The sequence below is a fragment of the Ammospiza caudacuta genome, chromosome 15 (genome assembly GCF_027887145.1).
Source record: "Ammospiza caudacuta isolate bAmmCau1 chromosome 15, bAmmCau1.pri, whole genome shotgun sequence".
In the NCBI taxonomy this organism is placed as follows: domain Eukaryota; kingdom Metazoa; phylum Chordata; class Aves; order Passeriformes; family Passerellidae; genus Ammospiza; species Ammospiza caudacuta.
Window position 1 is genome coordinate 4,834,927 of NC_080607.1, and position 24,258 is coordinate 4,859,184.

At 46.5% G+C, this 24,258-nt stretch overlaps 1 protein-coding gene across 1 annotated transcript in view; it reads right to left on the reverse strand.

Annotated features, from left to right (window-relative positions):
- Window positions 1–2,639: 2,639 nt before the first annotated feature.
- The window catches only part of NCOA6 (nuclear receptor coactivator 6), a 31,518-nt gene continuing 9,899 nt past the window's right edge, over window positions 2,640–24,258 (reverse strand). Inside the window, exons 7-14 of the mRNA XM_058814855.1 lie at window positions 24,036–24,179; window positions 22,008–23,127; window positions 16,248–16,369; window positions 12,349–15,351; window positions 11,029–11,097; window positions 9,105–9,141; window positions 6,283–6,431; window positions 2,640–3,505 (exon numbers count right to left, since the gene is read on the reverse strand). Of these exons, the coding sequence (XP_058670838.1) occupies window positions 3,459–3,505; window positions 6,283–6,431; window positions 9,105–9,141; window positions 11,029–11,097; window positions 12,349–15,351; window positions 16,248–16,369; window positions 22,008–23,127; window positions 24,036–24,179 (4,691 nt within the window). The 3' untranslated portion in view covers window positions 2,640–3,458. The remainder of the gene's footprint in view (window positions 3,506–6,282; window positions 6,432–9,104; window positions 9,142–11,028; window positions 11,098–12,348; window positions 15,352–16,247; window positions 16,370–22,007; window positions 23,128–24,035; window positions 24,180–24,258) is intronic.

Consider the following 24,258-nt stretch of genomic DNA (forward strand, 5'->3'; position numbering starts at 1 on the left):
TATTTCTCTAAAGCCTGCAAGTAAATCTGTCTGCAAAATGCTTTGGTTTTTTAAAAATGCTTTTAAAAGTCAATGGTTTGAATGACAGATAACAGAAAAAACATCCCCTTTGACGACAAGGACACACAGGAGAGAGGATGGCACAGGCTGAGGGGTTGGAGGGGGTTTTCCCCCTCCCCATCACCAAACCTTACAACTCAGCAGATAATGACTAAAGCAGATGTCGATTGCCCTGAGAAAATCCCAGATCAGCCAATCTGTGCAGCATCAGCTGTTTCTCCAAGCACAGTGTGAGATGCTCTCAGCACCCAGCAGAGGCAGAGATGCCTCCAAGGTGATTAAGGGCTTGGAGATGAGGAGAGGCTGAGAGCTGGGACTGCCTAGCCTGGAAGGGGTTCAGGGAGATCCCGCCCTGTGTGCAGATTACTGAAAACAGAACTGGAACATTCTCAGTGCAGGGACAGGCACAAATTGAAGTAAAAAGAAATTTCACTTAAAGATAGGAAAATGCTTTTTCACGGCAAGGATGGTTGGCCACAGGAGCAGGTTGAGAGGTTGAGGAGTCTTGGAGATACTCAAGGAGTATCCTTGGAGATACTCAGGATGAGAGGAGACATGGCCCTGAGCAGCTTTGCGATGGGGCTTGCCCAGCCCAGAGGCTGTGCCAGCTCCTCCAGCAGAGCCAAGCCAAGGAGACACCTGTGACCCCCAGCTGCTGGGAAAAGCACTTCAGAGAAATGTTAGATTAGAAACTGGGAATGAAAAAAATAGCTGGGAGTGAGCTTTCATGGCTTTGATAAACCTTCTTATGGGAAAACCAAATTTGGCAGCTGGAGACAAAGCCTGGGGTTATTGGGATGGATGGAGCTCAGGAGGTCCAGTCCAACATCCTGCTCAGAGCAGGGCAAATGCTGAATTCACATCACAGGCTGTGTTCAGCCCATGCTCCAGAGAGAGATCCTGCCACTGCATCCCAGGGGGAATAGTTTCTGCTGCTCAGTCAGAAGCTCCTCTCTTTCCTTTTGTCCTGGTGCTGTCTGTCCCTGTCTCCCAGCCCACACCTCTGTAAAATCCTGGCTCCATCTCCTGCAGAGCATGAAGGGCAATGGAGCCCATCCCCCTCAAAGGCTCCTTTTGCTCAGGTGTCCCAGCCCAGGCCATCCCGGTGGCCCTGTCTTGTGTCTCCTCTACGTTATCAACATCTTGTGGTAGGGTGGGAGGTGGAAGCCAGGTGATGTCATTGCAGATCCCCAAATGCCAGGGGATCACTTCCCTGCCCCATGGGCTGCCCCCCCTGCCCACAGCCTGGCTCAGCTCTCCTCCAGGACTGTGAGCTGCTCCCAAGTCCAGCACTGCTCACAGGATCAGTACAGGGCCCTTTGCTCCTTCCAAGGCTCCTTCCCAGTGGTTGGATCTTGCAGTTCTTCTTTCCCAAGGTCCATGTCCCTGGAAATGGTGACCCTGACCTCCATCCTGTCTGCTCCCCACAGGGTGGTATTTCCCACAAACTGGAGCACATCCCCTCTCTTCCCCTGCTTTATTGGGACAGGGACCTTTTCTGTGAAGACTTTCCAGTTTTGTGGACTTTGTCCTCATTTTCCAAAGCGTCCCACCCAACCTGAGCAGCAACAGGAGCAGCGAGGCCAAGCACGGAGCAGGGTGAGCCCCAGGGGAGAGTGGTGGCTCCTGTACCCCCATCAGCTGTGCCTGCGCAGGGCCAGGAGCAGCCACACCCGGGCAGGCAGGATGGAGGCACTGCACAGTGCCTGGAGGCTGCCTTGGGAAAGGCCTTGGGAGCATTGGTGACAGCAGCTAAACAAGAGCCTGGTGTGCCCAGGTGGGCAAGGGGCCAATGATACCTGGCCTGCACCAGCCATGGGGTGGCAGCAGGACCAGGGCAGTGACTGTCCCCTGTGCTGGGCACTGCTGAGGCACCTCCAGTCCTGGGGACAGTTTTGGGCCCCTCATGGCAAGAAAGGCACTGAGGGACTGGAGCATTATCTAGAGAAGGGAACAGGGCAGGGGAAGGGGCTGGAGCACCAGGAGCAGCTGAGAGAGCTGGGAGGGCTCAGCCTGGAGAAAAGGAGGCTGGGGGGAAACATTCACTCTCCACAGCTCCCTGACAGGAGGGTGGAGCTGGGTGGGCTCGGGCTGTGCTCCCGGGGAACAAGGATGACAGGAAATGGCCTCAAGTTGCACCAGGAGAGGTTCAGGTTGGATACTGGGGAAAATTTCTTCATGGAAGAGCGCTGCCAAGTCCTGGGACAGCTGCCCAGGACAATGGTGGAGTCCCCATCCCTGGAGGGATTTTAAAAATGTGTGGATGCTGCACTTGGGGACGTGGGTTAGTGGCCTTGGCTGTGCTAGGGGAACAGATGGACTTGATGGTGTTAAAGGATTTTTCCAACCCAAATGATCCTGTGACATTGGCCCCACTCAGTGCCTGCTACCTTGTGCACAAATAGCTAATTTCTGGGATTATAAAAGCTGACAACTTCTGTTTAATAACAATTTATATTTAATCAGCATTTTCAGATACATATTTTTAAAATGCAGCAAGAAAGAGGTGGCAGTGTGTGTGCACAGAGCTCGGGCTCTGGGCTCTCCCCAGCAGCTCCCAGGAAGGAGCCTGACCCCCTTTCCATGGCAGCAGAGCTCCAGAGGGAGGGAAGGAGCTGCTGCTGTGTCCTGGGGAGCTGCTGGGGCTCCTCTGCTGCCTGGTGCCCTTGCCCTGCTCCCCTGCTCTGCAGGAGCAGCTGCATCCCTTAATTTGTTTGTGGTTAAACAAATTCCTTGCTGAAGCTACATATAAGGAGCTTGCAGGCCCGGAGCTCTAAATAATCCCTCCAATCCTCCTGTTTGGAATGATGCTGCTGTTGTTGCTAATAATAATTCAACCCACTTTATAGGACAATAACATTTATTTAGAGCATGAGGGATTCCACATTATACAAACCCTTAATTTTTTTTTTTTTTGTTTCACTGGTCCATTTCTACAACAAATACATCAGATCTACTATATAATAAAATTATTTACATTTCCAAACAACATGGGGTTTGTTTATAAACCCTCTGACTGCTATTCACATACAGTACTTAAACAACAGCACATTACATTATTTTAATACCTAAAAATGACAACCCTGTATTCTAAATTGTTTATGAAAAGTGGAAACAAATAAATTTACAATTGTCTTCCCCTCCCCTTCCATTTCATACAAACACATTACCCTAATGTGCTAACCCTGACTTCACTTTGCAAATCCAGGGGTTTTAGAAGAACCCAGTTTTTATATCTATTTATCTGTTTTTTAGAAAAAAAAATCATTTATGGGGAACAGTATAATATTAAAATTACTTACTGTACAGAATTTTATTTAAAAAAGAAAAATCACAGCTCAAAATTGCTATTGGTAAATTCACACTCATTTACAAGTCTCATGTTTCCATGCAGTAATTTACTTGGATTTTCTTCTTTTTGACTGCATTGCACTGGCACTCGTTTCTGAAATCAAGAGAAGAAAAGAAGCATGGATGTGCAGTCGGTAAGCCATTCCCCAGAGGGGCACAGATTGCCCTGCCATTGCTCCACACACACCCAGGCTGTGCCCTGGTGCATTTCCCCACACCAGGACAGGCTCCTGAGCAGCTGGGGCACCCCTGGGCTGCAAACCCCACAGGGCAGCCTGGGAAGAAGAGCCAAGGGTCTGCAACTGTCCCCACGTGCTGCCCCCCACGTGCCACAGGAGCAGATGGGGCTCACAACCACTCTGCATCCAGGCATCCCCAGCTGCCTGAGCTCCTAGAAAATGAGTCTCTGCAGGGTGCACTGACCACAGGAACACAGCTGATGCAGAAAGACACAAATGTTACACCTGCAGGGCCACGGTGACAGATGACTTGTCCAGTGCACTTACCAAGGCACTAAGTTTCCATTTCAAAACAAAAAAGGAGTAAGGACCAAAGGCATTTGCATCTTTAGATCTTTTTTAAAATGTGATTTTAAATGTTGGCAATGTCTCTTTGGCTCTTCATAGTGTTTTCCAAAAACTATTGCAGCTGTGGGTATTTTAAGAATCAAAAAGGAAAAAGATTTCCAAGCCCATCTAAAATTAGAATAGCAGCAGTACAACTCCACAGCTGTTACATGTGGAATTAGAAAAAAACATCAACATTTCAAAATTTAACAAACCCAAAGGTACAGTAAATGCTAACAGCAGCCCTTGCTGGAAAAGTACTCCAAAAAGGGAAAACTCCAGTACAGTACCAATTTTCAGAAGTGAAACATCTCAGCAGGCTGGACTGCAGCCTGGAGCCCCCCAAGCAGCAGGAGTGGCTCTGGAGCAGCCTCAGCAGCAGTTGTGCCACCCTCGGTGCTGCTCAGGGCTCTGTGTTTGGGAGCAGGAGCTGCCAGCAGCACTCAGCCCTGTCTCAGCCCCTTGGGAGCATCACCAGCAGCTCCAACCCTGTGCTGGACACAGGGCCAGGGCTGACCCTCCCTGGGTGTCCTCTCCTCTCACAGTGACCCTTCTGCCTCCTCCTTCCCCAGGCTGAGCAACCAAGCTCCTACTCCAGCTGGTCAAAGTCTGCTTCTCTCTCCCTGCTGATTTCTTTTTCCTAATGCTGACTTTAAACAGCCTCTATCTCGAGAGATAGCTCCTCCCAGCCCCACATTCCTTTTACCATGGGTTAGGGGGTTTCTCAGGACACAGATAACATAACGAGGGCAGGAGCAACCAAACCAGAATAATTAAGCTCTGATTCACTAACAAAAATGTACAACAGAGCAGGCACAGGTGACAAAGCAGGTGACACTCCTGCAGCCACCTCACTAATGTGCAGCTTGTCCAGAGCACCTGGTTTGGCTCATTCTCCACAGCTCAGGAGCAGCTGTGTGCTCACAGGTAAGGCAGCACAGCCAGGTGTCCCCTGCAGGCTGCACACAAGTGTCCAGCAAAGCCTTTGGGCACTGTGGCAGCTTCAGATGCACCAGTTAAAAACCAAGGTTTTATTTACAGAGGTAAATGAATTACACAGTCAGCACAAACCCCTGTGAGAGTTTTGGTATTATTTGAATTTGATGCACTTTCCAGTTCCCACATTTTCAGAATTTGAAGTGTCACTGGTTGTCATCTTTAGGTTTACCCAGTTCAGCGTGTAGGGCAGGTCACACGCTCCAGATCCCCTCAAATGCAGGCAGGGATTTTACACTGGCTTCACATTTTTCAAACTTTTTTCACAATCATGAAAGAGAATTTATTTTTACAATACAGACTCAAATTCTTCTGCACAGTCCTGCCACAAGAAGTAAATATAATTAAATTCAGCAGTCACAAAAGTGCAGAACATATAGGTCCCCTGTGTAATCTTTGGGAGTCATTGCACAATGACATAAAGCTGGAATGCTTCTCTGAAACTCTGACAACACAATATTCTTAGCATCACACTTCAGTACCTCCAGTATGGAAATGGTGGCTGAATTCAACTTGACTTCCTTTTATAATCATTTTATATCAGTACCTCTTTGTTCTGGATATTATCTTTAAAATAGCGGTCGAGTGTTGCCTCTTGACGGTCTCTGTCTACTCTCTTGTATAACTTTGGTCCATCAGCATTTTTCTGACCCTTAAACACAAGAAGCTGACAGAATTAGCTTCAGCCTGGCACTGGGCCGTGCATATCACACAAATGCTGCATAATTGTTAAAGACTGTAACCTGGATAGGAGTAAGGTTTGTCAGCACCTGCTAATGCCATGGGTTAATAACTTCAGGAGTTCAGATGTTGTTGTGAAGCAGAGCTGAGGCTCTGTGCTAGCACACAGCACTCCCTGATGCTCCTGGCTGCCACCTCAGCAGCCTCTGGAGCGTGCCTGAACCATGGCATTTGACTTGGCAAGAACTGACCGTGCACTTGGGAAGACTTTCAGGCTTCAGGAAAAGGAAAATGTCACTTTTTGATCTCAGCACAGTCCTTCCAACAGCAACACATTTCTGCAAAGAGAATTCAACTAGGCAAGGTGCTGAACACTACGGTGCTGAGTGCTGCAGAAAACAAGTTGCACAGATGTACCAAAGAGGAATTCACAGAGCATTTACTGCCAGTGCAGACGTCGGGAAACGCTTCAACACCAACCTGTGGCTAAATCCTTGAAACTAGAGATAAAGCACCCAGGGTGCACGAGCTGCAAACCAGCGTTAGGAGGCAGCTACTGCCAGGGCAAAGGCTGGGGAAGCAGGTCAGGAGCTGCTCCCTCCCCAGGAAGGGGGGCTGAGCATGTTACCTTTAGCTGTGCCGGACGCCGACGCGGGTCGCGAGGATCGCTTGCGCTGCCCGTTCTCTACAGATTCCTGTGAAGCGGCAGAATCCTCTGTTCTTGAATTTCTTCTACTTGGAGTTTTAGACTTTTCACAATTCTCTTTTGTCTCATTACTAATAAAGTGGGACAAAATATTTCTGATGAAGTGTGAGAAGAATTATGTTTTTCTATGCAAGTCAGACAAGCTGGAGGATGGCCCGACACCGGTGCCAGTTCCGGACTATTAGCACTGGAGACACGAAATGCTAGAGATACCAGGAGCTCTATCAGATGAAGAATGACCTGAGTAAGCCAGAGTACAGTCCATTTCTATCAAAAATTATCAGAGGATACAGAATTGAGAAGTCCTCAAAGAGAATATTTTCAACATAAGAAGACCAAGAAATTAGATGCATTATAAATTGTCTGCTCTGTTTTCCACAGGTGTCACCATTACTGAAGTCTAGGAAAAGCAAACAGGTTACATTAGAGACTGCTGCAGAATGGGGGTGCAGAGCTGAAATTGCAGATGAACATCAGGAGGAATTAAGAACTCTCCAGGGAGTATGTCAACTTTTGGGTTTGCTAAAAAAACTTACTCCATTGATCCAAGTGATTTCTTCACATATTAAAAAAAAAGTTTTTTAAAAATTTTCTTTAGGTTTTAAAGCTTGAAGTCAAAATTTGTTGGTTTTTTTTTTTTTTGTATCAAAAAGCTTTTTTTGCTATAAAATAATAACTTTAGGTACTGTGGAAATCTGTTTCTTACTACTGAGACAATAAAGGGAGTGCTACATTTTGTAATTAAATCCTTCTTTTATTTTATCTCTCTTAGCCCTGTAAACTCATACTGAGTTTTGGGTGTTTTCTTCTCAATGCGTTCTTGCCAGACAATTTCTGGTGACTAAGCAGTTCCAGGAGTTTAAACTAAACTTCTCTTGTGTGAATTCAAAGGCAAGTAATTAACTAAATAAAATAATCTGCTGATAATGGAAAAGAAGAAAGCTCATTTCAGGCCCTTTGGGTGACAACTTGCAGGATTTCAGGAAATGCTTGAATCAGAGACTGAAGACACAGCACAGGGTGACCTGTGTGTGACAGAGGTCTCACTGCAGTGCCACCCTTCAGACAAGTCCTGCTTTGAGGGAAGGACTAAAACCACACAAACTTTAGGGTAAAGTAACAGAAACCTGAAATAAAACAGTTTCTCAATGGAAGGAGAGACAAACATACTCAAGGAAAGACACACAGCAGAGGAGATTATAGATTGTAGATTATCTCAGATACAAAATACTGAAATCTATTTCCCTAAAATGGAGCATAATGGGCCATCTACAAAGTGGATCCCCCAAACAGGTGGGTGCTCCCCAGAGTGAAGCAAACAGGCATCAGCACCCAGAGTTCAGTTAGTACAGGTAACTTTTACAGGTTCTAGTAACTAAATCCAGAGCTGGGATTGTCTCATAGGAACCAGCACATCACTTCCCTCCTTTTATAGGAGGAAATCAAATTACTCCAAGTGAAAATATTTCTAGTGGTTTATGGGTTGCAAGGTTCCCCTAAGGTTTTAAAGATTTTTAAAGGCTTTAAATGAGAATAGGTTTAGATTAGCTATTAGGGAGAAATTGGCACGGGTTGCCCAGAGAAGGTTTTTCCATCCCTGGATGTGTCCAAGGCCAGACTGGACTGGGTTTGGAGCAACTGGGATACTGGAAGATGACCCAGCCCATGGCATGGAGGTAAGTTTTAAGGTCCCTTGCCATCCAAACCATCTGTGATTCTCTCAAGAGTTGTCCTGTATGGTTCAACATACCCCAAGCTGTCCACTGTATCAGCCATCACCAGACCCAGTTTGCCTGCAAACTTTCCTTCTTTTCCAGTTTGCTCAGAAAAACATCAATCAGAAAAACCCTGAAAATGCCTTTGTGGTAATCTGATGTGCTGGGTGTCACACAGGGACACTTCATTTGGAGAATCTACTCAGCTGCCAATGTCCCACCTTCAGCTTTTCAGAAAAATTCTACCCTGAAGAAAACTCACTGTGAAATTTCAGCTTGTCTTTGAAAGATGCCAGTCCAAATGAAGATAAGTAGGGTTAAATATTCCATGCAGAGCCATTCCTGATCTGAGGGAATGTCAAAGGAAGGCACTGCCCCATCTCCTGAGGGACCCCATAAGGGGCCCAGCCTGGGGGTCACTCCACCCATGAGGGCAGTGTCCATAACCTGGCCAGCTGTGCCAGCACCACCAGCCAAAATCCTCCCCAGGGGCTCCCACTGCCACCTGAGTGAGCGCCTGGGGTGTTTGGAATCTTCCAAGCAGCTCTTGGAAACTGTATTTTCTTCTGACAGAACACAACCATTTGAAATATCTTTTAATTACCAAATGTCTTAACCAGGACAATCTGAAGTTTCTACTGACTTTCTTATCAAGTTTTGGCAGTGTTAACAAGCAAATAGAGGAAAACTGTTAAAAACAATTCTCAAGGCAGAAGAACAAACTTTTGAAAGACTTCCTTGCAGAAAACAAAAATTCACACGACAGCTAAGCTGCACATGAAACATCCAGGCCTGAAAGGATGAGAGGAAACATTGCCCAAAGCACAGACTCAGGAAAAGGTTACCTTACATTCATTGCATTTCAGCAATGGTTTGGAATATTCAACTGGCCTGATTTCTTAGCAGGAAAGAAAGGATATGGCCAAGAAAATGAAAAGTAGTAGCAGAGGTTGAGCAATTAAGCAAAGAGAAAGGGACCTCCTCCCACGAAAGCTATATCTACTCTGAATCTACAAACTATCTCCTTACCTTTGACCAGCAACTACTGCAGCATTTGTCTCAAGTTCTACAAAAGAAAAAGATAATTTTAAAGTCTGCTGTAGAGGTACATACCTGCTGACAAGGCATGACTAGCTCACATTTTTCTATCACATATTAGATCTCAAGGATAAGCTTCTCTCAAAGCAAAGCAAGTTAAAATACCGCATTGGCCAAGTGCTTGGTCTGTTTACAGCCTCCAGGACACTGCAGTCAGCTAAGGCAGGGGAAAATTGAAGCCCTGCAGAAGAAAAGTGTAGAGAAACTCCTTGGCTACACTCTTCTCCCTTCTTAAACTTCCATTTTAGACAGTTTATTTCTACTAAACCTTCTAGGTTTTATTTATTTTTTAAAAAGTACCCTTAAAAATACCCATCTGGCTCTATTGTGCATGTAAAAATTTGCCTTAACTCAACTGTCTCTCACAGCAATATCTTCTAATGACAAATTTCTGAAGCCCAATTGCACTTGCACAGAATTGGAAAATATCTCAGTGGGGATGATGCAAAGAGAAGTCTGACTTGTTTTCTCTCTCTCTCTCAGTGATTTTGTACATACAGGTCAGGTTTCCTTTGGAGTCTTCACCTCAGTAAACAGCTCTCCTTTTCAGCACATAAAATGTCAAGTCTTTTTACTGTCTGTCTTTTAATTCTCTCCATATCCACCATATCCTTTGTTGAGAGGGAAGACCTGTAGCTAAACACAGGCCCCCTCATGAGGAACTGCCAGAGATTCAGGGATTAGCACTGCAGTGTCAGGGAGGAGCCCCCTGTGCTTTGTCTCCCTGCCCAGCTCCATTTCCCCACCAAACCTGGGGCCAGTGGCACAAACTGGGGCTTTGCCTTTGACAGCAATTTAGCTCCCAGTTTGCCAGAGTGTGCATCATGAATAGAGGCATTAAAAAAGCAAGAGAATGGGCAATGTTTGTCCTCCTAGGATGAATTTGCAGTGGTGGAACACCAGCCTCTCCAGGGTAAAGGGACATAGCACTGTCTGAGAAAAACAGACATCTTGGGGACTAAGGAAGAAGAGACTGAGCAGTGAAAGGAGTTTTTTTCTTCTCACCCAAAATTTAAACTGGGTGATAATCCAATAGCAAACAATGGATAGCATCAGTGCTTTCCCCAGCAGGAACCCCCAGCACAGTCACAGCAGCACAGGGCAATGAGTCAGGTGTGAAAAAACAAGGGTGTATGACCACCTTTGTCTTAGTGGAAATTCAAAGAAAACCATTTTGTACAATTTTTACTTCCTGAAAATCCCATTTCCAATCTGACTAGAGATAGAAAATAGATGGAGAGTGGCAATTCCCATAAGTAAGCCCACATCTATCTGTTTTCTCTGCTCAGCCTGGGAATTACTTTTTTAAAACACCCCAGAACTGATGGTGAAACACCATGATAATAAATGGGAACAGCATAAAGTCATCTGCCAGGGCTCCATCCTGAAACACTGCTGGGAGGGCATTAAGAGTTGAACACAAAAATGAAGGATTACCATTCTAAAACACAGTCCCAGCAGAGCATGAACATATTTCTACATTCAGAAGGGTACAATGAAAGAAAGACCTTTCTTATTAGCTCAGCATAGAACTTCCATGTATGTACTCTTACAAATCCAGTCCCTCCAATTTAACACTAAATATCTAAAACATTAACATAAATATCTAAAACTTGGGGATTTTTTCATCTTTTACTTGACCCCATCCTGAATCTCCCACAAGGCTTTGGAGACTTCCAAAGCACAATGTAATTAGCAAAGTAAAACAATCCCAAAAGCACAACTAATAATAAAAACCCCTCCCCAACCCCCAAAATACCCAATGTGTTAGTGACCACTGAATATGCATTCAAACAAATACATTTTCATAAAGGATTTAGTTCACCTCATTCTGCTTTTCCAAAGGAAGATTTACCTGTTCTTTGAACAGTACTTTCTGCTGTGGCAACTGAACTTTTTTTCTGTGTTAAATGTTGAGAGGATGCTAGAATAAAAGTGGAAGGAAAAACATTATTGTCAAAGGGAGTAAAGGAGTTCCTGTTGTGTGATCAGGCTGGTACAAAATGCTCTCTCTCCCAGCTGACTTTGCTTTCTAGTCTTCAATGTGACAGTGAACTAGCAGAGAACAGGAAGACAAGAAGTGTAACATTCCTGCTTAAATAAAGACTATCACTTCCTAGAAAGCCAGAATTCCTTCTGTGGAGCTCAAAGGAAGCTTCCACTTTCCAGTGCCATGCAGCTACAACATCCAACAGCCATGGGGAAAGTCACACTGAGGCTGAAGTGTTCAGTTCCCCTGACTTCTGTGGATTTTATCATCCATGATTTTATCTTCTGTGTCCAATTCATGTTGTAAAGCACAACACTCACACAGCTCACTTCAAGAGTGATAGGTTTATGTTGACACCATATTCAATAAATTAAAAATAGCATCAAGAAATAGCATCAATGTAATGTATAAAGTCTGCCAGATGCACAAATTAGAATAGCAAGGCTGAGATGTAAAGGTATTTTATGTTTTCAAACTGAAGGCAGTAAACGTTTTCATTAATTTCTCCAAAATGAGCATTTAAGTTTTTCCCTAGACAAAAGGGGATTTGGTGTGGGTTGTTTTTTTTTTTTTCTTCTGTTCTGGATGTTATTCAGAAATTTCCCTAGAGGATGAAGGTTATTCAGACAGGAAAATAGTATTATTAATTCAAACTATCATAATTAATTCAATAAATTGAAATAATTTACAAAATCAAAAGTCTGTGGCAAGACTAAAGCAGAATACCAGTGTATCTACCAGGATAAAAGGGACCCTAAGTATTTGTCATTACTGATACACCCACTTTTGCTCCTCGCTCCCAACAGTTACATGAAGTTACAGAATCATACGCTCATGACAAATACCCCAGTGGAGCAGTAAATGGAAAGTGAGAAAAACCATCTGGAACTCGAATCTTGGTGGACACAAGCCTGTGTATCACTCAGCTGTTAGAGAGCTGCCAGCCTGGGCTGCAGCTCTGGGGGAGCAGCCCTGGGCCCGCAGCCTTTGGGATGTCCCGCAGCCTTTGGGACGTCCCGCAGCCCCCGGGATGTCCCACAGCCTTTGGGATGTCCCACACCCCCCGGGATGTCCCGCAGCCTTTGGGATGTCCCGCAGCCCCCGGGATGTCCCGCAGCCCCTGGAATGTCCCCCAGCCCCCGGGATGTCCCGCAGCCCTTCGTTCCCTCCCATTCCCGCACTCACCTGCGCTCGGCAGCAGCTCCGGGGGTGCTGCGGATTTCTCCTCGGCCGCGGCGCCGCCGCTGGGCTCCGGGCCCCCGCTGGGGCTGCCGCTGTTGGCACCGGGCCCCGCGGGCTCCGGGGCTGCCGGGGGCGCTCCGGCCGGAGCGGGGGCGGCCGGGAGCGCGCCGGGGCCGGGAGCGCTCGGGGGCGCGCCCGGGGACGCGCAGGAGGGAGCGGCGGCCGCGGGGCTGAGGCTGGAGGGGCTGGGCCCAGAAGTGCTCGGCTTGGTTCCGCTGCCTGCTGGAGGGGTCCCGATTTTGTTATCGACTTCTGCTGGGGCTTGCTCTGCTCCCAAACTGTTCGGGACCGGCGTTTCCAGTCCCTGACCTTCTGTTTCTCCATCCAAAGCGTACTGCTCTTCCCCCTTCTCCAGGGAGCCAGTGACCTTCTTGCACGCTTTAGTCAGCAGGAGCTGGCCGATCTTGTCTACCTTTCCCTTGCCCTTGGTGGATGAAACAGGACTGCGCCTATTCCCAGAGCCCGGGCTGCCCGTGAGCAGGGAGGAAACGACAGGTCCGGGCTGGGCTGCGGGCACAGGGCCCTGCTCACCCACCCCTGCCCCTGGGGGAGCCTCCTCCGGGCCCGAGTCCTTGGCCTGCTGAGCAGGGAGCTGGGACGGAGCACTGGAAGGAGCAGGAGTGGAAGAAGGCAGCTGGACAGGAGATGCCAAGGGGTTCAGAACGAGTGACCTGCTGGTGGGAATACTGGACACAGGACTGCTGGAGGAGGTGCTGGGAGGAGTGGGCCCCGAGGAAAACTTGATATTCTGTGGGATATGCAAAGGACCAACAACTGCCACCGACTGAGGCATCAGACTCGAGTTAGATGTCATGGGGGCTGCTGGAATGGTGCTGGACTGAGAGCCCTTCATCACCTGGATGATGGAGGATGAGTTTATAAACACAGGGGTGATGAACTGCGGCCGGGCGCTGGACTGAGGCGCCGACTGTCCCTCGGACACCATCACTTTGCTCCCCACGTTGGGCATGGTGACAACAGTGGACACTAATGCAGATTGCAAGTGGGATGGCAATGGAGCTGATGTGTTAGCAGCAGATGTAATAGGGTTGGAAGTCACAAAAACTGTTATCTGGTTGGGAGGTAAAGGACCTGAAATAGAAGAGCTAACAGGCCTCTGCACGACTGGAGGAACACTCTGTGCCACACTTGCACTTACTTCTCCCAGTTCCTGGGGCCCTGGATTTGGACAGGGCTCATTATTTTGAGGCAGGCTAAGTGAATTAGATGGCTCCTTGCTCAAGGATGAATCCTGCAGTGGAGGAATGACAGCTATCTTCTTTAGATCCTCACCAGTGGGGACTATTGGTGCCATCTCAAGACTAGTCAGCCCAGGAGGCTTAATGGTCACATTAGGAGCTCCAGAATTGTCAAGAAGTTGACTTAGAGAAGTTGGTGCCTCCCTCATGGCTGGAGATACCATGGCTTTACTTTCCTCCATGACTGGAAGCTTACCGCTGTCTAAGGCTTGCCCATCTTTTTTTGCCTGTTCCTCAGGAGCCGGCGCTTTCATTTCTGGAGCAGGGACACCTTTCAATTCCATACTGGGCTGGTCCTTGCTACCTAGGGCACCTTGTGCACTTTGACTCTCAGTCTCTTGAGGCACACTAAGGCTCTCCTTGTCTTCAGGAATGCCAGTCACAGCAGGTACAGAAACTGTGGGATTCTGGTTACTTAGCATGGAGTTATTTTGAAAACTTGTGGTCACGGGTGTTGGCAAAGAAGAGGGACTAGCCATCATATTTCTCTGTAGTTCCATGTTCTGCAAGAGAGATGGACTCTGCTGAGTTGTCAATGATAATTTAGCTGCTTTTGAATTCTGTCTGCCAGGGCTTGGTGTAGTTTTCCTGCTGGATCCTGGACTGGACCTTCGACTATTGCTCGGGCTTGCTCTCTTTGTTCCTCCAGCGTTGGTTTGTTTGCCCGAATTCATGACCACACCTTCCAGCTTGTGTGACTGTGAGGCAGTAAAACTGGACTGATTGTTAATTGTGAGATTTGATGGGGCTTGCCCAATGGCCTTTAAAGTAGTGGGATTCAGACCCTGCTGATCAAATCCTCTACTGATATTAGGCCTGGGAGGTAAAGGAATATTGATCTGGGGAGGGAACAGACCAGCAATAGAGGCATTGAGCCTCTCTGGAGACAGGCTGATTTCTGAGGGCTCTGTGCTGGGGGGACGGTTATTGGGAGTCTGAGGGTAATATGGCCGTGGGCTCGCTCTGTTTGGGGTTTTAGGCCTTGATGTTTGTGATGGGGCAGCAACATTTGGAAAATGGTGTGTAAGAGCACTAGACAGAGAACTAGACTGCTGCTGGGGACTTGCACCTTGGGCAGCTGAAAGTGGGGATGGTCCAGGCTTGGGTCCTGTCATCATCAACTGGTTCTGTGAAACTACTAAATGAGATGTCACATTATTCTGAGCTCCTGATGTTGGAGGGCCCTCAGCTCCACCTCCTTCTGGAAGAGAGGATACTGCTGACACCTCTCTGAGGGGCGAGCTGGAAGGATTCTGTACGTTATCTGGATATACCATTTTTCTTGCATTGTTTCCCAGAGGAGGGTTGCCTGGCAGGGCCATCCTCTGTTTGTCAGGAGAGGGAGGCACGGGCCCAGGCCCCTGGAGGTTCACCATCACTGGCATGTTCCCGCTCTGCTGCATTGGCATCCGCTGGGCATCCGGGTTCAGGGGCCCCCGGGGCGGGTGAACCCCCTGGGGCACAGGCAGCCTGACTGATTTGGGATCCTGCTGCATCATCAGCATCATCATCATCTGCTGCTGATGCTGGGGTGTCTGGGGGGGAGCCTGGGCCTGCTGCGGGGCTGCCTGGGGCTGCTGCTGCTGCTGCTGCTGCTGGGGCTGGGGCTGAGGCTGCTGCGTGTGTGCCATGAGCTGAGGGGGCATCTGCTGAAGTGGCCTCTGCTCCACTGGCTGGGATGGGTAACCTAAGGCAACAGATGACACATGGTTAAAACCAAGCAAACACCAGAGGAAGCACAATTTCTGTAACAAACAGGATTGGATAGAAAGTACAGCATGGAGCCTGCTTATCTTGGATGAGAGCCACATTAACAAAACAGGCTTTATAAACAAAGCTAAAGATTTTACTTATTTCATAAAAATAGTTTTACTTAATGTATTACTTGCATGAGATTTAACTGGAGATCTCTTAGTATGCTGTATCAGCTACTAACCCAAGTTCACACCACCTGACAAGTGTCTGCAACTGCCCATGGGCTTCCTTTCACTGGGAAATGCAAAGCTGGGGTTTCACTCATTATTACTCCTTCAAACTAACTTCAGAATTTGACAGCCCCCAAGAATCATGCACCAGCACACCTGCCACAGACCTGACATTGTCTGGAGTATAAAGTAGAATCTGCCACGTGTTACTTGGCCAAAAATACGCTAAGAATTCCCTGTGCTTTATAATAGAAATCCTATTGTGGACTTCAGATTTAATCCTCTCTACATGCAAAGGATCATTCCAACTACAACCACTGTTTCTCCTCAAAAATCAGTTATTGGTAAATGCTAAATTTTTAAGACATCAGTCTATGCTACCGCTAGAAATATAACATTTTTATCAGTTATGTTCCTGCTGAATAACACTGCAGTACTCAGTTTGATACCTGCAGGATGATAAATGAGAATGGGGCCACCTCTTCAATTTGAGCTAACCCAAAGAAAACACTTAAACAATGGCACCAATTACTTACTAGGAGGAAAAAATGTTTGAAATTGAATGTGTGATAGCATAAATAAAATAGAACTGTTGCAAAGATCATTAAAACTCTCCTATAGTTATTACATTCAGATAATCACAGAAAAATCCTACTACCTGGTGGCCTGCTTGCAAAATCAGAGAGTTTAGGGCCTGGCTTCTCTAAACTCAGTCCTTGGTCTCCAGACATCGATGACTGATCACTCTCCTCCAGGCCAGCTGGACGTGATTCAGAAGAACTGAAAGAAAAATAATTGCAATTAAGAGCCAGCCCCTACATCAGTGTTAGTTATAGAAGTGTTTGATTTCTGCTTCTATAACTAAGTCGTCCAGTAATTGATTCCCAGCACTCCCCACAGGCCTGGAATGACCCACTGAAATGGCTCTGATGTAACTTGCCTGACTGGAACACACACACCAGGTCTGTGGACAGCCACTGCCTTAGGTACTACTGAAAAGGAAACAAGTTGCCTGGTGGTCTGTTGATCCTAAACATTCATTTCTGCTGTGAATCTGAGCTTTAGGACTAACAGAATGCCAATGGAAATTTCAAAAGATAGAGCTACATACATTTCAACTAAACTAAACAGGCTTTCCTATGACATCTATAGGGATAAGCAAGTGCCATGGGTAGATGCATTTTTAATTTATTTTAATGCTAGCACCTTTTATTCCGGTGTTACACCCAGAAGTGACTCGGGGTATCGAAGGCCCTTGATAACAGCACAGCATGAGTGCACTGACATGTCAGGCATTGCAGCCACCCTCCAGAGCACAGAGCTGTGTGCTGCTGGGGCTCTCTAATGATCACATGCTAGTCTGGGTTGGAAGGACCTTAAAGCCCATCTCATTCCATCCCCATCCACTGTCCCAGGCTGCTCCAAGCCCTGTCCAGCCTGGCCTTGGACACTGCCAGGGATGGAGCAGCCACAGCTGCTCTGGGCACCCTGTGCCAGGGCCTGCCCACCCTCACAGGAAGAATTTCCTCCCAATCTCCCATCCATCCCTGCCCTCTGGCAGTGGGAGCCATTCCCTGTGTCCTGTCCCTCCATCCCTTGTCCCCAGTCCCTCTCCAGCTCTCCTGGAGCCCCTTTAGGCCCTGCAAGGGGCTCTGAGCTGTCCCTGGAGCCTCCTTCAGGTGAGCATCCCCAGCTCTGCCAGCCTGGCTCCAGTCCTGGGAGCATCTCTGTGATCTCCTCTGGGCTCTGTGCACAGGAGTGTCCTCCTTGTGCCCCAGGGCTGGGGCAGCTCTGCAGGTGGCTCTCACCTGAGTGGGGCAGAGGGGCAGAATCCCCCCAGCCCTGCTGAATCCCCCACACTGGGGATCAGCCCAGGACCCAGGGGGGATCTGGGCTGTGAGGGCACATTGCTGGCTCACATTCAGTTCCTCATCCATCAGCACCCCCAAATCCTTCTCCTGAGGAATGTGATGCTCCAGGAGACTCTCTAAGACAATTTAAAATTGTCCAGAATCAATGCTCAATACTTGAACTAAATCAAGACAGCTTTTGCAGACTTAGAAAAACCACAAGTTTCTATAGTGAACAATATATATGCCCAGAGGATGTAAAATAAAGAGGGATGAGAGGAGAAGAACTAAACTGCTTATCATCTGCATGAATATATGAAGGTTACAGGAAGTTCTGTGCAGGAAAAGCTCTAAGCTAAAATTAAAGACATCAAAAAAAGTACACTGCCAATAAAGAGAGGCAGAATAATGCAGAAATGCCATGGACAAAGGTAACGCTTTCAGCAAAATATGAATTGGAAATACATAATGGTGGGGAGATATATCCTACTCCAATTTACTTGAGAATAACAGTTTCTGGCATCTGTAGAGCTGACACTGAGCTGTAAACACCCATGGAGACACCCTGGCCTGCCCTAATGTTCTATCAGCTACCCAATCAACACTGAAAAAGCAGCATGTGACTGGAAAAGCCTGAATTCTTGTGGGTCAAAACTGGAGAGAACATACACCAAGAGAGAAGAAAGGTGCAAATAGGGCAAACAGAACTGCTCCAGCCACTGCTGCTGAGGGCAGGTACTGCCAAGGAAAGCACCTGGAGTGCACTGCTGTGCCTTATCCAGCACACCACCAATACAGGGGCTGTAGGATTACATGCCTCCACCAATAAATTTGATGAAAACTGGCAAAATGCAGAGATATGCCCAGAGCATTATATTAACAGCCACAAGTGAACAAAAATTCCGGCAGCAAAATCACCCAGAAGAGCTGCAGCCTTTGGTGCAGGTGCCAGCCACATGAACTGAAATAATACCTAAAATTGTCAATTCAATCTCAAATTTGTCAATTTTGCTATTTATTTACAATGGTAGGAAATTAAAAATGCTACAGTTAAAGTTCAGCTCAAAGCTGATACACAGCATCACTGCACAGAAAGGTTTAACCCAGAAAACAGAACTGGTGTACAGTGGATCCTTAGCAAACACCTCCTGCCAGATGGAGCTGTGTGCAAATCTGGCAGAACAGACCTGAGCTTGGTTTGCCAGCAAAGAGCAGCTATGGTAAGAAAGTCTGCTTCTGTCATTGCTGGAAAATTTAAACATCAACTGAATCTCAAATGAGGCTGAAGCTCACTGGGCATGTGTAAAAAATAACCAGAATATGAATAGCAAGATGTTTGTGTGAGGGACAAAATATTCCATATCTATTCTTCTTTTCTATTGCTCTAGATGTGAAAAATATCTAAGAGTAACTGCACACCTGGTACAGTCTGGATTGTCATCAGCAGCACCTCTGCTCCACCAGCTGCACTCTGAAGTGCAACCTTCAGATACAAATCCCTTATCAGAGCAGAGAGAGCTCCAGGAAAACCCAAACCAGCCAAACCAAAGAAGGTGGCAGCTGGGTCCTGAGGAGAGCAAAGCTGAAATGAGAGGGGTGGCAGCCCCAGCCCTGTCCAGGAGCTCTGGGGGCAGAGAGGTTTCTCCCTTGCTGCTGGGTGAGGGCATTTCCCAGCTCTGCCAGGGAAACCCTCCGAGCTGGCTGGAAAAGCCTCTGTCCTGCAGTGCTGCCACCACCTGCACTGGACACTGCAGCCTGAATGGCAGCACTGGCAGTGCCCTCCCTCAGTGGATTATTTCTGTTCCAGCAGTGCACAGGATGCTCATGGTCTGTGCACAGGGGAACATGGACCAACTGCTTGTTTGTGCATGGATTTAATAGAATTAACCAACCTGTTTTATCCACATTCCCATTGCATCTAGCATCTTGTTCCTCAGTTTACATCCCATTGCCCACAGTCTCCAGGTTCAGCACACAGATGCAAACACTTTTAAACAACCAAAATGTCCTGGGTTTCATTCCAATGCAAAGTTGCTCAATTATGCAAACCCTTGAAACTATTTCAGACTCAGCTGAATAAACTCTTTCAATAGCTCACTTATCCTATTTACATTCCAACATGACTGCAATCCGTATTTCCAGTTGTACTTCTGTTACTATGTTATTATTTCTGAAAATTATTTCTTTTTAGCGTCTTTATCAAATTACTACATTTCCACACAAGGTTTGCTGCTCTGAATTGTAAAATTTCTGAGGAAGAATGACAGAGAGGAAGCTGAGATGAAAAGCATCCTATTTGCTTCTGATGCAAGAGAAAGTGATCCAAATGGGATTTCATTCCTGCCAATTCCAAGTCAGGAAAATGCTGAGCTTGCCCAACAATGAGAGGGAAGCTGAGAGTGAGGGAGGCAGGAAGGTGTTACAGCCAGCTTTCACTGCACTCTCCCTCTTTGTGCTGGAGAATAAACTCAGGAACTTTTGAAAGAACAGCTCCCTTCTTAGCGCTTCTGCAAGGAACGAGAATTGATTTAGTCCACGTAGAACCAAAATGCTCACCCATATCAGAACAACATTCGTGTTTTTTTGTTGACTACACCGAAATCTGATTCAAAATCTTTTTTAGGAGCTGGAATTGAGCTGTCATAGCCCATCAGAAAAGCTGTAATTGAGATTTCCACTGAGAAAACTTTAATAAGCAAATAGTCTTGTGAGGCTTTGCAAGCTCAGAGGAAGAGTTTATAGACACTTTTATTGATATTCCCAGGCCACACTGAGGCTGGGTGCTCATCAGGAAGACCAATGAAAACAAAATCATAAGAAGAGTTTACTTTAATGATGGATGGATTTTTTTTCAGAAGGTGGTGCCAACTCATCTGCTCCCTCTGAAGCTCTGTCACTTCCACAGCAAGGCACTTGCTACAGCAGTGCTTACCAGTGTTTTATTGGATCTCTTTGGACTGGAGGAAGTGGTGTCTGTGTTAGGTTTCTAAGTCACCCCAAAAGCTGCAGACTGGCCACACACTTGGTGCTGGCCAAGCTACTTCACTCAAGTTTCCACATCTGGCCACAGCTTGTGTCCTCCTCCAGCTGTAATCTGAGGTCACTCAGCAGCAGTGAGGACCTGACAAGCCATGCCATGACTGTACAACTATATAGGAGAGCCTTGAAAAGCTTTGTTCCAAGGCCTATTAAATTAGCATGCTTTGCTTTACCTTACAGTATTTCTGCATTTTATTTTTGTACTAGTTAAGCCAACTAATGATTGTCACAAAAGATCACTTGCTATAGATGGTGTGAGTTTTTCAGTCCACAATTAAAATGTCCATGAGATTATTAATTCCACCTTCACAAAGGAATCTTGACACTGCACAAAATGCAGACTGGGGCTACACACTGAATAACCAAGGGAAAAGTTAAAATATTGAACATTTTGCTTAGTACTTCATGCCAGCTTCTCTTTGCACTGAACTGAACAGGTGTCCCTAGGAAAGGCAGCATAAAATTCAGGTTAAAAACATGATTATTCAAAGGGGCCAGACTGATGGAACCAGAGCCACACCAGGATCTTCACATGCTATTGCCATCTTTTTGTTTGGTTCTAAGAATTTCATTCTGATATTTGAATATTTCTGTGTTATAATTTTCTATGCAAATTTTTTCATTTTTCCCTGATTGAAAACAATCCCCCCAAGTACCATCAGGTGGGTTCCTGTTAATGCCCCATGGGCTCATCTGCAGCATTAGGATAATTAAAAAAGCATAGCTGCCTTCACCATTTGAGCTGAACAATGGCACAGCAGCAGCAGCTACCACCCTGTGCTGGGTGACAGTGAACTGTCAATGGCAAATGTCTACAGGACAGCTGGCCAAGAAAGAACACGCTGGCCAAAGAAGGAAGAGATTCTGCCATCTTGTATTTTCACTAAAAAGACACATTCGTTCATCATCTTTGAATCTTTTCCACTGGCCTCCTCCCTCTCAAGAGCTGTAGGGTTGGTTTTTTTTCCCTAACCTCTGCTAGGCCAGGAAGACCAGCACTGCCTGAAATTGTTAATCTCATACCCAGAAAGTACCACATTCTTTCCTCTAAATTCTAGCTGCAGTTTCAACTAAGAGAGAAGTCCAGCTCAATTCCAGGCAGAAATGTGTCAGGATATGCACATGATTGAAGAAACAAACCCCCAAAATGTGTCCTGCACATGTTTTATAAAGGCTTCTAGTTCTTCTGAACATACTTCCCACCCTTTGATTGTGGCTGTCAAGACTGCTTAAAAAAAGGCAGCCTCCTCTTCCAAGGACTGTGGCACCATGGGCCACATGCTAAACTTCCTTCACCCAGTAAAGGTAAGGAACAGTGCTGGTAGAATTGGGTTTATAACTGAGTTTGGATATTTGCATGTTTTTAATCTTGAACAAACATTCCAATGACCAACTCTTGAGAGAAACTGCTACAACATGAATAAAATACAAGTCCTTTCTCACCCATTACTTGCTGATAAAATATTGACAAGATGCCTGTGGGAGTTTCTTCATGCCCCTTATAAAAAACACTGTAATATTAAACCTACGTTGTTTGCTCTAGCTGTTGATTATTTTTCTTCTTCCTTGGAGGCTTCTTCTTCTTTGGCTTGTTGGCATTCTGGTTATTCTGTTTGTTGTTCACACCAAAGTGCCCTGCTGAGATATCGCTCTGGAGCAGGTTAACCAAGAGCGGGCTGGTGAGCGTCACATCTTTATTGACAGGAAACACAGGGTTCTGCCCACAGGAAACCTGGTTCCCATTGGGAGTTCCACTGAACCCTGTGCTGAAAGGCAGCCCATGGCCAGAGAAATGACTCCCTGAAGCATTGCTGTTTCCTTGCATTCCTTGCATGTGAGAAGGCACCATGTTAGGCTGCTGCACAGGAACCTCAGGTAACATCTGTGTCAAGTTGCCATCGCTGCTTGTCGTGCTCGCAGTATCCCCAAGTTGCTGAGAGATGTGAGGACTGGGTCCAGTGGGTCTTAAAACTTGCCCTTGAATTCCCATCACCTGAGAAGGATTGCCATTCACAGGGCCCTGCTGTGCCATCATCTGCCCAGTGAACTGCACCATGTTTCCTTGCATGTTTGGGGTTGGTCCTCTCATCAGTTGAGCTGGCCCCGACATCACGTTGGACTGGTTTTGAGTACTGAAAGGCTGTTTATTCCCTTGCATCTGAGTGGTCATCATCTGCTCCATCATTGAGTTTTGCTGTAGCAACACCTGGCCCTGAGGTCCCATCATCTGATTGTGTGTGGACATCATCTGCTGTCCCTGCTGGGGAATCATCTGTTTGGGTGGGGTCATCCTCTGGGGAGAGGGACCCAGATTTTGGTTTTGGGGTGTCACCATCATTTGGCCTTGTGGCATGAGCTGAGTTCGAGAAAGTATCATCTGGTTTTGAGGGTTCAGTGATCCCTGAGCCTGAATGTTCACCATCTGTCCTTGAGAGGACACGATTTGCTGATGCATCCCCATAAGCTGGGACTGTGGTCCTTGCTGAGGCTGTCCCTGCATATTGCCCATGTTAACTTGTGGCACCCCACTAGCACCAGCCTGCTGGTTGTTCATATTTCCATGAAGTCCCATTAGATTGGTCTGCATCATATTTGGTGGGCCATGTGCTGCTTGCATCTGAGTTTGAGGAGGTCCAGATCCTTGGCCACCTTAAGAAAATAAAAAGAAAATATCACTAAGAAACTAATGGGAGTGGTGCAAGAGTTTTCACACTTTAAATGTCTAGTACTCCAACACTGCTTTCCTCCCTTTACCAATAAACTGGCATATTTCATATATTTGCAGTCCTGGGATGCAACGTTTGATGCTATAGATACATGTTAGTTGTCAAAACAAAACATCATACACCTCAAAATAAACACTTGGACTGGTACTTCTGCATCCCACTGCAGAGGACAGAACAGAAACTTAATTTCAGTTGTTATCTGCACCAAAGTTTGATAACATTCCATAATGTCACCTAACTCAGCAGAGTACTTCATAACCAAAATGAGCTTCAAACCCTGAGGATGCTTTATAATGGGTCAAAGAATAAATGCACACAGAGTACTGATGAAATGACATCATCAGGGTATCCATAATCCAGACTAATAATTGAGTTGTGAAATGGAAGGAGACATTTGCGAATTAAAGATTTAATTTCCACACTTTAAGAAGACATCAGAATTTTTTGAAGGAAGTAATAAATAATCTTTTCAAAGCAGAACAAGATTATATTGCTATTCTGCTTCTAAGATAATTACACTCTTTTTTGTTTCTGGACAAGAAGTTCCTTTTGTGTTGTTATCTTTATTACCCCTTGCCTCCAAATTTCAGTGCTACCTCCCATTCAACTTCTCAACAGCTGCTTCTGAAGCCCAGACCCACAATCCACATCAATAATAATTAGATTTTGAGAAACATGAGCAGCCTTATGCTTTTCTTTTTCCTATCCAGCACTACACCCAGAGTGCTGCTGCTGGAATTTCATGGTTTGGGACCCGTGTGACACAGGAAAAGGCACCAGGTGTTACAGATGGAGAGCGGCACAAGCTGCCAGGGACCCCTGCAGTCAGACCTGAGTGCTGCACGCTCTGGGCCGGCAGCTGCGGCGCTCCGCTGGTCCCGGGCGTTCCTGGAGCTGAGGAGGGCACCTGGCCCTGCAGGAAGCTCTGGCTGGCCTGGCCTGCAGGGAACCCCGGGGGCAGCCGCTTGGCCATTCCTGAACACAGAATTGCCTGGTTAGTTAGTGTGGGAAATGGGAAAAAATAGACAAAATCTATCATTGAAATTGGAAAATA